This window comes from Sturnus vulgaris, chromosome 1, assembly GCF_052056855.1.
Source record: "Sturnus vulgaris isolate bStuVul1 chromosome 1, bStuVul1.hap1, whole genome shotgun sequence".
Lineage (NCBI taxonomy): Eukaryota > Metazoa > Chordata > Aves > Passeriformes > Sturnidae > Sturnus > Sturnus vulgaris.
Window position 1 is genome coordinate 43,469,596 of NC_142243.1, and position 16,295 is coordinate 43,485,890.

Below are 16,295 nucleotides of genomic sequence, written 5' to 3' on the forward strand. Positions count from 1 at the left end.
TTTACGACTGGAGAGGCCGAGCAGAGACACAAAGAGAACAACCTGGGCTGAACACGTCATCCATCCCCCCCCTTGCACAATGTAAAACTCATTATTTGAATTAGTTTCCTTATCCCTTTGTTTGCAGCAAAACTAGTCCCACATTTCCAAGGAACATTTCCTCCACTCCCTAGTTTTAAGCTGTCACTGGATCTCGATCTTATCAAGTGCATGAAAAAGAGTTTGTTTTGGTACATGGTTTATTATTCTAGAAATGGCATCTGTATTTCCTCCAAAGCAGAAGCTATTTCAGTACTTCATTTTTCCACATCCATGGTTATGAAGAAGTTCAGTATCATGTGTCTTTGAAAGTGTTATCACTTACAGCACACTGGGATATAAACTAACCCAACAGCCGAGCTGTAGCAAACATGCATTACTCTTCAATTAATTTTAATTGTATTTCTGTCCTTCAGAAGCTAGCCAGTGCCTGTACACTTGTCATCTGGTATCTTAATATTAGACATCTAGTATGCAAATGTTAGGACAGCTGAATCAGATATTCAAAGAGTGTTTCTTTGATAGCATGCAGCTCTTTTCCATATGGAATTTTATGCTGTTTTCATTCATATGCTGTTTTAGTAGATCATTTGACTTCAGCTAGCAACAGCTTTATGGCACTATTGCATGGGTGGACCAGGTATCTTATTTCTTTACACAGCACTTTAAAAACATAGAAATAGTTTTACAATAATGTTTCATTATTTTGGAATTCTAATTTGTTAATAGATTGCTAAAGCTTTAACAAAAAATCAAGTCATCTTTGCTCTGCTTTGTACTCAGGCAGCCAATCTACTTGTTATTCATTGAGCTCCCAACATAAAAATAAAACAAGTATCTATCCAAACTGATCTGACTGCCTCAAACAGCTATAACCCACATGGCTAAGAAAATGAAAAAATACCGTAAAAATTCAAACACTCAAACCAGCTATAATTTACAACCGAGTTTGAAAAAAGATCACAACACTGAAAAATCAGAAGGAAAGTTGCATAGCTAACCCTGTATTTGGCCGCTTCACACATGAACTCAACCATACCACCTTTTAGAAAACTTCATCACCATCAGCTGTGAAGATGAATCATGATTATCCAATATAAGACATTATAGGAGCCCTGAGCCACTCATACACATGCAAACTATGCCTTCCAAAACTCAGAACACAGGTGTGTGATTTTAAATTCATCCTTCCCAAAGGACAACACCACAGAGAAGAAAATGGACAGCAAATTCTCAAGTCCAGCATCTTAGGCTACTTCAGTCATCCTTGCTGATGCAGCAAAGACACTGAGAAGAAAGAGAACTGCCCATAATGAAAGCAAAGCAGTTAAATGACCACAGAAAACCACATTTTACTACTGTCACTGCTCTTTACGTTCTGGAGATTGTCCACCATTATCTGTCTGACATTTGCTTGGTAGGGCCATAGCATTTTCTTCAGAGAAGAAAGATTCTTTATTCCCAAACTGGAACTTTTATCCACACACTGAAGAATAAAGGAGTGATAATCTTCATTCTACAATAAGTAAAATTTCTGATAGCTGCAGGAAATCAGGATTCAAAGTAACATGATTTTCAGGGAACTATCAAAGATTCTTGACAGGATGACTATCTAGTTTCTAAGTTTTCTAAAAGACTATCACCAGATTGGTCCAGATTTTATTATTAAAAAAAAATAAGATTCTCAAAATACTGCTTATGTGTTCAGGCAATCTGCAGAAAGCACCTCTGAGCAGTTTTTCTTCTGCTGCACATGGAAAACTTCACGTCTGTTAGTGTATGCTATGACAGTTTTTATTTTAGCAGTACAGAACAACTGCATTTAGGTTACACTCAGTACAATTCAGCAAGAACACATCCTTCAATTTTCTGTCAAATTCAACACTCAAAGACAAATACATCTGTATTTTAATAAGACATGGGATCTTCCCCTTTCTCCACTGAGTCCTATAAATGCCTTAACTATATTTCAACTCAAGAAACTACACATACACCTACAGTTCAGGGAAAAAAATTCCAGGAAAGTCATAACTAAGCTTCATTTTTTACCAGAGAATAACCTTTATGAAATATGCTAGTGTTGGCATTAAAAATACTGTAATTTACTAGTATTGACAGTATTCCAGATGCTCAAGTAACCTCCCATATCTAAAAACTCCACCTTCAACTTTTAAAACCATAATGAAAATGGAGTATAAATCAATCTGACATAAGGACTAATTATGGGAGCCCAACTAGGAAGTGTTTTGGAATACCACTAGTTTTAAAAGCCATTTACAGTTAAAATGTTACTAAATAATTGCTTTGTATAAATTACACTTTGTATGGAAAGCCAAACAAATCAGCTTGCTTCTCCTCGTCATTACTCTTAGGTGAATTTATTATAAGTTACTAGAAGACACGCAAAGTGCATGCCAGATGAGAACTCTGTATTTATAGCACACTAAGTCAGTCAGCAAACAGAATCTACTAAAAATATCCCCAGTGGTATGCAGCACACCCACCCTTTGGGGACTGTGCACAGGCTGTGGTGGTCTGATTTTGAGACAGAGCAGACGAGCAAGAAAATACCCAGCTAGGTCAGCTCCTGAGGAAGACAACCAAGAGTGAGAGAGTCAAATCCCACACAACGCTTGTATTCTGCTTGGCAGGCAGTCAGACACCTCAGGCCCTATGAGATTTTCCTACATGCTTCCTGATCTCTCCAGGTCAATACTATTCAATTTCCATGCAGAAAATAGAAGCATGTTCTGAGTGAAAGGGAGAACCAGCCTCATTCGTTCTATGGCTTACCCCCCCATTTTTGTAAGCACAAGGAATTTGAAGCCTACCAAACAACAAAGGTCAAAGACCTCTGAATGCATACTGAGATATCCTCATGAAAGTGGCAACGATCATTGACAAAAGAAAGGTGGTCTTGGGAACACAGGCACTCGCCTAGGGAATAGCTACCCAGATAGTAGTAGACAAACACCATTCTCCTAGATGCTTAAGATATGCAGTTCTGGTTTTACTCAGGTAGTTGTGGTTTTATACGAACTGTTTTCTTTTGACTGGAAAGATGCATGCCTTTAAAAATGCTCCAAAATAGAAACCTGGAGCACTCAAGGATTTCTCACTTTCTCTTCACAGGTTAAACATCTGCAAGAACAACATGCTCCATTACCACAGTAAATTAATATGATCTGTCAAAATGACCATACACCTCTCCTGAAACTAATTAAGCCATTAACGGGCAGTAGACACACTCTAGAAAAATCTTGAAAATAACATAAAATTGCTTGCACGCAAATAGCAAGGAAAATCTACCCTAAAATTTTCACAACATTATTCAAAACTTAAAAGTTTCCTGCAAGGCTAAGAGAGCAATTCAAGAGCATTTGCATGATGAAGTTTTCCACGAGCAGCTGGCAAGAACAGGGGAGGAGAACTTACCCAAACAGATGAATAGGCAACGTGTTTTAAAAATAGTTTTGAGTTTCTAGCAGTGATAAAAGGTTTTCTTTATGAGACAAAGAAATTACTTGGGAGGCTGTTGGAGACTAGTCTGCAATTATATGACAGAACATGAGGAGAGACACTATCAGAATATCAGGGTAGCATAGTATTCAGAAGACATTAAATAAGAGAAAGGCCTTTGTTTGAACTGGCACTGCAAAGGTTCAGTCAGGTATTATCACCACCTTGATAGCCAAAAGAAATATTTATATATGCCATTACAATTAGGCTGTTTCCTTTTCTTCAGACGGTTACCTATTTACATTTCTGCCGCAAATGCAGCGCTGCCATTTTTTATTATCTGGCCTCTCCTAAACCCTTTCGTTTACCAAGCAGGAAGAAGACGGGAACAAAAAAAAAAAAAGCCTTTCAAAGATCCCCTATCACTCACCTCAGTCTTTACCTTCACTACCCCAAGCTACTCATCATGACAGACTGGTCTCAAACTGAAGGAAATGAAAGATGACTCCCAGGGACTTCATGAGCACCACCAGAAGACTCAAACAGTTCTTTTAGATCACTTTGTCCAAACACTTAATATTTGAGACTATAAGCACTCTCTTGACTGAGCTGGAGCAGATGGCTGGTGGTGTTGGACTTTTTGATACTTTTTCTTGTTCCCTCCTCAGGAGGTTTTACACCTTTGCTACCAAACCAGAAACTGTATATTGCCCACTGAATGTACGCAGGAACAGAGAAGCCCAACTTAACACTGAAACTGTGAGACTCCGCAAAGGAACTGGATTCCTGAAACTCATCAGTCAGAACAGACCTTCTAAAGCTCATTATCAATAGACTTATCCTTGGACACTGAGAAATCCATTGTGCTAGGAGAGCACAATCTGTGTTTTGGTGAAGAGGATGCTAATACCTAATATCTTCAGAGACTGCAAAAGTGACTTCTCTCTCACTTTGGAGTCAACTCATTGATACAAATGAACGGATCTATCCCTTGTCCTCACCAGCCTAACAGTCCCCTTGCAAGGCATGCTTCCTAACCTTTCTCCCAATTCAGGGGGCAAACACCTCAGAGTGCCCCTTTGGCAGGCAAAATGGGAGCAGCATTAAGTCTGAAGTGTTTCAGACTTTCATAATTTCTCAAAGCAATAGTACTTGTGTCATACTGGAAGAGAAGGGCAAGGAAGTGACCAAAAGACGTTTGAACTTCAAAAATACATCTAAATGTATCATATAACTAAATAGATCTGATGGGAAACAAAACAAGAAGTGGCCTTCTAGGCAGTGTGAGAGACATAAAAAACTCTTCTGAGAATTCACATCATTCTTCTATGGTTATCTGCTTCCCACAATCCAACTAGGAATTCAGGTTATAACCTGAGGCTTTCACAAACTTTCTTTTATAGAATGAAGAATCCATTCACTACTTCTACTATTATTACAAACAGATGCTACTATAATATACATACAAGGTTCTACCCATCCTGTGTTATGTACATTCAGTAGCGGGTGATAAATCCTGCACTGTTAAGTACTTCACGAAAGAAGCCTGATCATTATTTGGCTTAGGAAGAGCATAACAAACTTCCTTCTCCTAATAAAGTTGAACAGATGCAACTTAATCTCCAAATTATAACTCCCAATCTTGACATAAGCATGAAGGCTGTTAACAGCTGTATCTGACAACACTATATATTTAAAAATCTATCTGTAAAATCATAATATAAAATTGTGTATGACCATATACAACACAAACTGAGATTCTGTATACCCATAGTCTCTGCTCAATCATCTTGAAAGAAGAACTGATGTCAAAATTTTAAAAACTCAGTATGTTGAGTTTCTGCTATCTTCAGCTGAATTTTTATATATTACTCCCTAAGAGACTCTTAATTACAAAACAAAACAAAAAAGAGTTTAATGGTGTTACTGTCTTATAACAATATTCCCAAATTAGAACACAAGAAGGATACTTATACTAGGTATTTTTGCCAAGAATTCTCCCAGTTATGACCACCCAGAAACAGGAACATAAACACAAAGAGGGTTCTGAGGAGCTGTCAACACTTTAAGTGATGGAAGTAACACATCAGCAGTTACCCAAAGCAAAGACCATCCCAAAAGTCCATTTTTAGCTGAACCAATTGCACCACTGACAAAACCAAGCTTATTGTAACTACAGTGGTAGCTGTGCTGCAGTACTGATGAGCATGTAATCTCTAAAAACACAGTGGAAAAATTAATGTGAATCTGGCCCCATGGTCCTCAGGGCCAACTCTTCCACACAAAACAGAAGGTAAGAATATTTACTTTGGGGCTGGAGGAGAGGGGAAGTCCCATTCACTGAAGAACAGAGCAGGGAAACTACTGGTCAAAATTCCTGATAAGTGTTATCACCTTTAAGGAAGCTGGAACTTGGCACTGCGTTGCAAGAAAGCCCTTAAATGTCACGCACAGGTTTGGCCTCTCTGGGAGTGCCACAAATTCTTATAGAATTTGGGTCTCACTCTACTTATGGCCCTAAGCCTACTTCAGGCATGCTCACAGCACAAAGTTTAACACACACACATATATATATTTTTTTTTGTGAGACCAAGGACCTGATTTTGAGTGAAATGAACTCCCCCTGAGATGACACAAAGCTACACAGCAGTATTTACTCCATTGTATGTTGTTCATAAAAGTGCCTTAGCCTGAGGTCAGATGGGAACATGAGACATTCAAAGTCAGGAAAGGCTGTTAGTACTACAGTTCCTACCAATGGAACATAGGCAACAACCGAACATACTTGCCAATACATTAACATAATTTTTATATTCTCATTCAAATGGTGCACTAACAAGCTTAGTATAGATTTAAGCATGTTACATCAGAGGGTTAATATTTATACATTACTTCAGCATGCAAAACAGCTCAGTAAAAGTGACAATAGAGTGTAATTCACTAATGGCAAATTAATTACAGTAATTTAACAAATGCAACACCCACGTGTCACTGACTGACGAAGCCAAGCAGTATGCCTAAAAACATAAATAGCTGGAGATTTGATTCAACTTACAGAAGGTATTCTTGTTCTTCTTTTTATTTTAATTTTCACAGAATTGCTATGCTAATCCTCACAATTAATTTTGGCAGTTTTCAGGATAAAAAGAAATAATTCAGCTAATTTGCAAGTTACAAAACAAGGGAGGGGACTTCAGGCATGCTCAAGATATACAAGATAAATGCCAGATACCACACCTAGACAAGCTTGAGCTAGTTACCATCAGGACAAAAACAATGCTTCAAGTTATTTTTCAGAATACTGATGCTATTAATGTATGATCTCCAGTTGGGCTACTTTTTCCAAGCATGTAGTTATTATAAAGAATCAAGAAAACACAAAGCATGCAACCAGAAAAGGACGGCAACACTGAGTGGGATGTGGAGTAATGTATCATCAACATCACAAAATATTTAAATTGAAAGAAAGAATAATGCTTCAAGTGAGGCCTTCTTCACAGGTGTTGCAGTATTATGATGAAGCAGTTATTCATCCCACTAAGATACAATGCCTTTATGTGGTAACAAGATAGTCATTAATCTATTTGCTTCTTCACTAAAAATCTTACTACATCTTGAAACTTGCCAGTTATATTCCTAACACATGGCAGTCCTTTTTGATTAGAGAGTAGATGAAGACAGTGTACTTCTCCTGGCACTTCTGCACCGGCAAAAGCAACAAGCTTTGCATCACACCAAGAACAAAATACAGCGTAGTAGAGCAACTAGAAAATTATTACATGCCACAGAAAAGTAAGATCAAATTCAGAGTTATTCTGAAGAGACCTTCCTGCATCTGAATACAGCTTCCTAGGTTATTAATCCTCATCACTTGGTGCCACTCCCTCCTGGCACCAAGGCAAGTTACAGTATGGCGTTTAAGCAAAAAGGGGGGGAAAAAAGTTTCACCTCTCAGCAGCAATTGGCTACACATTCCAGTGATTCCCTTGTGCTTAGCCCGAGCTGCACAATACCCCATGAGAACCCATCCTCTCATCACTAGAAGAAACACATGCACCTTCTTCCCCCTCAAGGTACTTTGATGGTGTAACGAGCATCCTTGCAACAAAGCACTCCTGTCGAGCAGCTTGCTACTATGAGAATATTTATGTTTTCTTCCTTAGACGAAAATGTTATTTTATAATAATAGGGTTTGACAGCGTTCTGTTAATGTTCAGCCACTGGGACGAGGCAGTTTCAGATATAGGAAGTAACAGCTATGCTGTCCTGAGGTCACCATGCCAGAGGCGGCAGGCCATGTGACAGAAGCCTCGTGTACCCTGCGAGGGTCAGGGTGCACACAGCTCTGCTTTGGCTAAAAACTGGGTGAATTACAGAAAACGAGAAAGCCAACCTGCTACAAATAGTGTTCACAAATGGATTAATAAGAATACAGAAACGTAGGAATTTTACATTAGCCTCTTCTTTCCCCTCTCCCCAAAAAGAGCTTTTAGGTATTAAGTTTATATAGGTGTATATATATTTATCTTTCTTTATATAAATATGTATGTATTAAAATATCAGTTGAATACATCCATTAAAAATAAAACTTGCGCATTGTTTGACCTATATGAACAGCCTTTAGAAGGAGCAGTACTTAAAGGAGTCAGCAACTTTGAACCGCAGCTGCCAACACACAAGATGATTTTCAACTTCAAATTAAAAAACACAGGCAGTAAAAATGCTCATCCTATACAGCCCAATTAACTTCGGTAGCGCAAGACAGACAAAAAAAACTACAACGTGCTCCACGCTTAACGTGCTTCTCAAAGGGCCTCAGCTTCCTGGTTATTTTAGAGTTCAGCCGAGTGCTCCTCCTGCCTCAAGAGCACATGTGCCCATCCTCAAGGCTGCGGGGTACCGGAGCGGCAAGCCCGTGCTCCAGCGGCACAGACTGCTGTCCGGCTCTGCTCACCTCTTACAGGGTGCACGAACAAAGAAACTTACTTTAACTTCTGTTTTTCTCTACCGATTTTCTGAACAGAGAACCCGAGAACTTAGAAAGAGGAACAAGCATTAGCCACACATTAATCAGTGCCTAAAGAGGGGTTTGGTCCGATTTTAGAATAAACGGCGGAGACACATGATCCAATTAAATTCTAATTATGTAAGTAGTAGGCAAGAGTATTTACACAGGCACTGATTACAGCTATTAGAGTCTAAAGTCGCCGGCCGGAGAGGCTCCGCTTCCTCCCCGCCGCCGGGCTCGTTTCATTTCTAACCTCCCCTTGCACAGCTCTCCTTACAGACAATAGGAGACGTCGGCCCGAGAGCCCCGTCTCCGAACCCGGACGCCAGCCTGGAGGAGCCGCAGCTCTCCCCGGAGTGATGATTCACTACCCGTCCCACCTCGGAGCCGGGAAGACCCCCCCACACCCCATCCCACCGCCCGCAACCCCGGCCCCGCAGCGCCGGGAGAGGCAGCGAAACCCTCCCGCCCCGCCAGTAGCCCTTACCTCCGAACAGGTGCGGCGAGAGGTGCGCGGGCAGCGAGCCGATCACCAGCCGGGGCCCGCCGGAGGAGCCGGAGCCGCCGCCGCCCCCCGCGGGCCGCTCCCGGCCGCCCTCCTCCGGGGTGCTGCTGACCGAGTCCTGCGAGCCGTAGGGGCCGCTGCTGTGGGGGATGTTGAAGGCAGACTGCGCCGCCCGGGCCCCGGAGGCCGTGGCACCCCCTAGAGATCTGCTCCGGGGTGCCGACGCCGCGGCACTCCCCGCCGCCGCCGCCGCTCCTCCGGCCGCCGCGGCCGCCGCGCCGCCGGGAGCAGCGTGAGGCGCGGCCGCCAGGTGCGCGTAGCGCCCGCCGCCGCCGGCCGAGCGCCCGCCGGTCCCGTTAGCGCCGCCGCTGCTGCTGCTGCTCGAGGAAGGCAGGTCCCCGCCCGAGTACGCCCGGGTGCGGCCATTGGCGGCGGTGGGGCTGCTCTGCTTCGCGCCCATGGTCCCGCCGCCGCCAGGCGCTGCCCGGCGCCCTTCGCCGCCGCCTTCCCCGCGGCGCCCGAGGGTGGTGGCAGTCCGGCCCCGGCGGGGGCGATCCGAGGCGCGGGTCGCGCCGGCGAGAGGGGAGAGGGGGACGGGTCGCTCGGTGGGTCGGTGTGGAGAGGGGAGAGCCGCCCGCCGGGATCCGGCTCAGCTGGCGGCCCCGGCGCGGCCGCTGCTGGCGGGTCTGGGGCGCCACCATGAGCTGCTCGGGACGGTGCTGGCTCCCGCCGCGCGGCCGCTCGGCTCCGCCGCCGCTGCTGCTGTGCCCGCCGCCGCCGCGACCGCCACCGCCATCCTCCTCCTCGTCCTCCGCCGCTGAACCCTGTGCCGGGCACCGGCGGCAGCAGCGCCGCCGAGGCCGCTCGCTCGCCCGCGGCGCGCCGTGCCCGTGCCGAGGAGGCGGGAGGGGGCGGTCGCCCCGGCGCAGCCGCTCCTCTACCGTGTCGCCATGCTGGGGGCGGCACCAGCGGGCGGGATGGGGAGCGGTTACGGCGGGCGGGGGCCGCAGCCTCGCCTTCCCCCACGCGCCCAGCGGGAGACCGGCCCCCGGCGGCGGCAGCGCAACGGGCCGGGCCCGCCGGCTCGCCCCGCCTCCCGCGCCGCTCCTCCCGCAAGGTGCGGGACAGCGCCAGGTGAGGCCCGCGTGGGCTCCGGCCGTCCTCGCCTCGGCAGAAGGGAGAGTTCCCTCGGCGGGGCCGCCGCCAGGACACACACACGTACACGCCCACATACACACGGGGAGCTCACTGTCCCCTCGCCCGCAGGCGCGTCCCTCCGGGGCAGCAGCGAAGTGCCAGACCGCCGCTGGCAGAAGGCGAGCGGCCGTGCTTGGAGGCGGCCGGCGGCGGCCCCGTGTCCGCGCTCCCTTCGAGCCCGGCAGGTGAAGGAGAGGAGCGGCTGCGGCGGGCAGGGCCGCGGTGGCGGAGCGGCGTGCCCTCCTGTGCCCTCCTGCCGCGCCGCCGCTCGGTTCTCCGCCACTGCGGCTCCAGCAAGCGCCCGGATGCCCGACCTTGGCGGCCGGGGCGGCTCCCGGCTGCCCGCCCGGGCCGCGGCTTGGCGGGACAGTGGGGGTAAGGGCCGCTTGCCCGCCTCGGGAGCTCTCCCGGGTCGGCGACTTCCAACCCAGACTGTTTGCTTCGAGTCTCTGTTCTCCGGGTATGTGGACGTACCAGGAGACATGTGGACATATGGGGAAGTAGGACAAGAAGGATGAAAATCTCGTTGGTTCACAGGTGATACAGAAAGCCCTGCGTACCTCAGTCTGTCACTCGAAGTCGCGTTTTTTTACACGAGGATTAACTAAAAAATTTATCCCAGTGAATAATACCCATGTGGATATCAGACTCAGTTTGCTCATGACAAAACATTCAGAGACATAAAACTGTTTTGTGCCTTGTTTGATACTGTCACGTACATTGAATTTATATAAACATGATTCCTACAGTGGGTCATCTGAGGAAAATGTTTGTTTTTACGGATTATTGTCTGCTCTAAAATAGGCTATGTCACCATGAAGCAGTACTCTCTATCATACTGTCTCAGTAGGGATTCCAACTACATTCCTACCTATGTCACAATGGCACAGTATCCAGGCTATTTTATAATACGATCCAAACCTTAATTAAAATACAAAGTATTATGGAGCATTAAATTTACACTTGTGGCATCTTTGATGCTCCTTCTCAGATGTGAAAGGCCACCTGTTCACCCTCCGTTTGCTACGTCTCTTACAACTGCATGTGGCATCACGTTCTGGCATCATTGCAGCTCACAGCTGGGTCTGCAAGAAGAGGTGACATCGTTGGGGGTGGTACAGAAGGTTACTAGCCCTAGCTCTTCATTCCAACACCACTTTTCTGGATAGCTGAGACACTCTGTGAATACTCTGAACCCCATTCAGAGAATGCTGGTGTAAACTGTTTGCCCGTTTCAGCAAGAGGCAGTGATTCCACAGCTGTCTTATGAAGAGTCTTTTGTGTGCTGGGTGTTGGGCAGACAGCTGGGGTCGATAATCTGCCGTCCCAAGCTATGTCATCCCCACTTGTGAATTATAAGCTGCAGTCTCTGCTAGCAGTGGTAGATACTCCAAAGTAGATCAATCATGAGCACTTTCTAGTTCAATTCCCTGCAGAAAGAAAATCAGTGTGGATATGCTGTCTGCTCTGCCACTTTTAAATCCTGGTCCAGCTCCAGCCAAATCTCTCAGAGACATTAACAGTATAGAAAATAAGTGGTTATGCAGAAGATAAAGATTCTAATGTTCCCACAGAAAGGAAAGCTACCCTAGGAATTCCTATCCTGCTAGATTCCAGGAATCTGCTTGTGCAAAGGATGTTGCAAACATGACTCATAATTTCTGCTGCTCACAGAATGCCTGTGGCATGTTGAGCCCTATTGGAGCAGGGTTAGAGGGAACATGCTCAGAGTTTTATGGAGTTTTTAAAATTTCCACTACTGAGTGTTAGTAGAGCTGTTCAGCTGCTAGAATAAACAGCATTTTGAAAATGGTACATTGTTACACAGTATCACAGCAGTTCCTATATTTTTTTACAGTGGATTTTAGAATTGAGCAGGTATTAAATACAGATCATATTTGACTGTGAATAATATTTTATTCAATTTAGGATTAAATTATGAAGCCTATGGTGGAAAAAAAGCCGTAAAAAAATACATTCAGTTACTCTGTCTTGCAGTCAGAAAGTTACATTTAACAGCATAGGATATTTCACAGAAAGTAAATAACAACAACGGGACAGCCTGTGTTCCCTTCTCAGAGAGCATGACTGCTCCCAGTGCAATGTGATTTTTTTTTTTTTTTATAGGCTTCAGTTTTTGTTTTGCATCTAAGACATATTTGCACCTCTCTCACTATCAAGTGTGAGTCTAAACAAGACACATCTCTCAAATAACACCTATATCTTCAGAATAAAAAGTGCCATGCCTCTGAGACAGCTTTCTCCCCTCAATTCTTCCTGGTCTCTCTGAAAAATGAATAGAAATTTTTCTAGATATGAAAATTTGCTTTATATAAGCAACAATACAATTAGGTTTTCAAGTTAACATTTCTTCTAACAAATGTCTATTAGCTGCCTAGTCTTGTAGAGGCAAGTACCTGGCACTGTAACCTCCACCCATTTGTTCATTACTACACTCCAGAAGTAGTTTGCATAAAAACTTCGTAAGTTACAAAAGAAAGTCACTAGTGATGAGAGGAAGCATTGCAGAGGGAAAGTAGAATATCTTGCTGCTGACCATACTTCTACAGATTTCAAGAACTCAGTAGAAAAACAGATAGTTATATAAAAATTAACTTTAATGGGTCTATATGGGTGAATGCTGCTTTTTTTCCTGTAGAAACATATCTAGAGAATCGTAGTCATACTTAAATAAGCACTACTTGTTCCTTGTCCAGGATAGTGGGAAAAAACTGGTTTAGACAGGCAAATACACTTGCTGTTCTTATAACAAAGCTGCATACCTCCAGTTCTGGTTACACCACCTTGTCTATCAGCAAGTGAAAATAATGAACTTGATTATTGACCAGTTTCCTTGAACATACCAGATAACACATGTGTCCATAGCATACAAAATTAGGTGTAAATTCATAATATTGCACATTTTGGAAAATGCGTGCTGATAAATGGAACAGGGACCTGCATTTTGCTCGACAGTGAGCCATGCAGACAGATAATTTCCCCTCTCCCCCCCCCGCCCCCTTCTTTGATGGCTTTTAAAGAGACTCTGAAACAAGGATTTAAGCAAGGTTTCATTACTGACAGAAGCATCTGACCCTGAACTAATAAAGCCAGCCAGAGTTTCATTCTGTTCAGAACCAATCAGACACTTTTCTAAAGGAGAAAGATTTAAAAAGTAACAGCATACCTTCATAACATACAGCTTAATTTTATAATAGCTAGTATGGGCTTTTAAAAAGGTTTAGCTAGCTAGATTTTCTGAGCAGGTACCAGGCTAGAAGTGCACATTGCGATTGGAAGAGGTCAGTGCAGTTTTTAATTACTGTGTATTTTAACTGTTTGAAAGAAATAGCTCTGCACAACACTTCCACACAGATAACTGAAAATAGAGACTTCTGATGTGTTCAGTTGCTCATAGGGAAAGCAAAACAGAACTGTTTTAGCCCCTTGAAATCAGCCATGTAAAATGCACATGCCTTACATCTGTAGCTAGAGTAAGCCATGCAGCAGACGGGGCTGTTTTATGTTCACATCTGTACACTGAGGGAAATAGGTCCCATATAATCCCTCTCAGTGTGACTACAAACAGTACATAAACCTATTGTAGGAATCCCTTTAGATAGATTTTGGTGTCAGTGATGCTCCAGCTGGTGTCTGGTGTTTTTGTAGATGCAGACCCCATTATCCAGATTTAGATTTTTATTTGCATTGAATAACTCTTTACACTTATTGATGTTAATCATATGAAGATTTAGGCACATGCTTACACTGACATATGAAAAACAATTCTGTAAACTGTTGAGATCAATCCTCATGGAATAAAAAACCAATCTGATTGTCAAACTCAAGGTTTGGTTTCTAAAATTGTTTTGGAAATGTGTGGTGATGCTCCCAAGGGTAAGGAAGTTCACCATTGCTTTATAAATATTCTGTTTAAAGCCTTCTATCTTTTGTTTGAAGTTTATGCTTTTCCGAAGTTTCTATCACACTGCAAACAATATGCTGTCTTTTGTACTCTGGAGTTTCCTGTAGAGAAAACTGTTGTTCACAATGAAGATAACTTAATCTTGAAAATAAACTGACAGTTTGACTGGGCTTATTGATTGACCATTTTGTACAGGAAGAAATACTTGGAAATAACATACTTGACGAAATGGCAATTTGTGCTGCGCACTTCATTACCACATGCTGTAAAGTACTACTTTAAGAAATATACTTCAGTCCAAGATTTCTCATAGGAAAGGGTACTCACCCTAATAATTCTATGCTGTCCTACATTCACAGTTATATTATCATAGCCACTGAGTACCTGTGTAGGTAACCAGAGGCAATACCAAATGCTATTCATATGAATTTGCCTCTTTGGTACATGATCAGGTCAGCACTGTTACTGGTTCTCCCATAAACTCTATTAGTTTCATTTGTTGGTGGGTTTTTTTTTTTTGTTATTAGCTTTGCATTATCACCTCTCTGTGTAGTTTCCTGATCTTTCATGCAGTTATTGCCCCCCAACCCTCATTTTTATTACATGTCTAAAAAACAAGAGAAGACAAATAGCCTCTTAGGCTATGCCCATTTCTACACTGGAGGCATCTGCACCATTTCATTAATGAAGTGACATCAATGCATGTTTATCTGGGCAAGGCATGATGCACACATCTGCGGGTATGCAAGTCCGGGGCACACAAGCTGACATATAAAGGTGCCATCCAGCTAATTTTTCCGTTTCTGTGGCTTTCAAGAGGGGGTGGAGGACAAACTAACAGTGGAAAGCATGTTTACTCTCCTTTATTTTCAGACCTCATGTGTCAGTACCCAGAAATGCCAGTTGAGTGTGGATTTGGGAGTTGAGGGAGGACGATTGATCACATTAAGCTCCCTTTACTTGAGCAGGAGGAAATAATGGGTGCCTTTCGAGGTATATCCCTGAATTACACTAATTTGTTTTTCAATGCAGGGTGGGATCACAAAACCCTCCTGCATCTAAAGAGGCAGCTGGCTTAACAGAGATCTTTATCTAGAGCAGTTCATGATAGTTTATAACAAGGAAGACATTCAAATCGTGACACAGTGAGAATTGCACAGGTAAATCAGTCTTCAGAAGCTGATTGCGGGCAAAGCTCTTTTACAGGATACATCTTTCATTATTTATACTAATTCTTTGAATGCCAGACATCTGTAGAAAGAGGTAAGAAAATGGAAAACAGTATTACAGAAAAATAACAGTGAAAAATGTAGGAATGAGAGCAGGTGGTAGAGCCACGTGACGTTAGATTTGCCAAGTACAATCTGTATTCTCTTGGGTTCTCTATTATCTACCAAATATTACCTTAACTTCTCAGAGCCCAGAAGAAAAAATGCCTTTGTCCTTATTTTTGCACAGTATTTGCTAATATTTTATATGAATTATTAATTAGTATTCTACAGCTCCTACTTGCAGTCTGCTACTGATTAGCCTAATAATGAGAAACCAAAACACATAGGAATGTTAAGCACAGCTGCTTGGGCAATCACATGTGCCACAGTGACTTCGTGCAGCAGGAATCAAAGGGAAGAACAACCATAAAGTATAATAAAAGCAAGGCACACTAAAGTATGTATCAGGATAATACTGTATTAGCTAATGCATAGTGAAGAATACGAAAGCATGTAACTGGATTTTTCTGAAGGCCTAGATCACAGCTACAATGCTACTGAGTCGGGAGGATGTCAGAGAGCTCTGCACTCTCTGCCAGAAACGTTTTCTGCCTCAGCTTCTGTGCATCACGCCTGGTGTAAACCAAGCATGAGGGTGGTGTAAAAGGCTCCATCTGTCGTGTTGGCTCAGATCCACTCGACAGAAGCCAAAACCCATGAAAGTAAGACATGAGAAATCAGAATTGTGAACCCACTTCCTCCTTTCTCCACTTTGCCTTTCCCCCGCTTGTACTTCTCCAAGAGCAAGAGGAGCTGTGTCTTGTTCTAGATTGCTGCTTGCAAAGTGAGGAGAGTCAGGGTTCATCCATCTTCCTCAGCCTTCCCTAAACAAGATAGGGAATAAGGGACTTAAATTTCTTAAAGAAGAAAAATGTTTACCAAAGAGTGGTA

The 16,295-nt window shown here is 43.6% G+C and overlaps 2 protein-coding genes across 14 annotated transcripts in view; both read right to left on the minus strand.

Moving 5' to 3' along the window:
- ZNRF2 (zinc and ring finger 2) overlaps positions 1-9,600 on the minus strand; it is a 57,774-nt gene extending 48,174 nt beyond the window's left edge. Inside the window, exon 1 of the mRNA XM_014878400.2 lies at positions 8,994-9,600. Coding sequence (XP_014733886.1) covers positions 8,994-9,471 — 478 coding nt within the window. The 5' untranslated portion in view covers positions 9,472-9,600. The remainder of the gene's footprint in view (positions 1-8,993) is intronic.
- Positions 9,601-10,775: 1,175 nt separating this feature from the next.
- The window catches only part of MTURN (maturin, neural progenitor differentiation regulator homolog), a 68,141-nt gene continuing 62,621 nt past the window's right edge, over positions 10,776-16,295 (minus strand). For 9 of the 13 annotated variants that reach the window (XR_015803733.1, XR_015803727.1, XR_015803724.1 and 6 more), the window contains one exon: positions 13,890-16,228. The gene's annotated coding sequence lies outside the window, so the exon portion shown is untranslated. Of the gene's footprint in view, positions 11,639-13,889; positions 16,229-16,295 lie in introns of those variants that run through there. The other 4 variants (XR_015803728.1, XR_015803765.1, XR_015803748.1 and 1 more) reach the window with 4 other exon arrangements.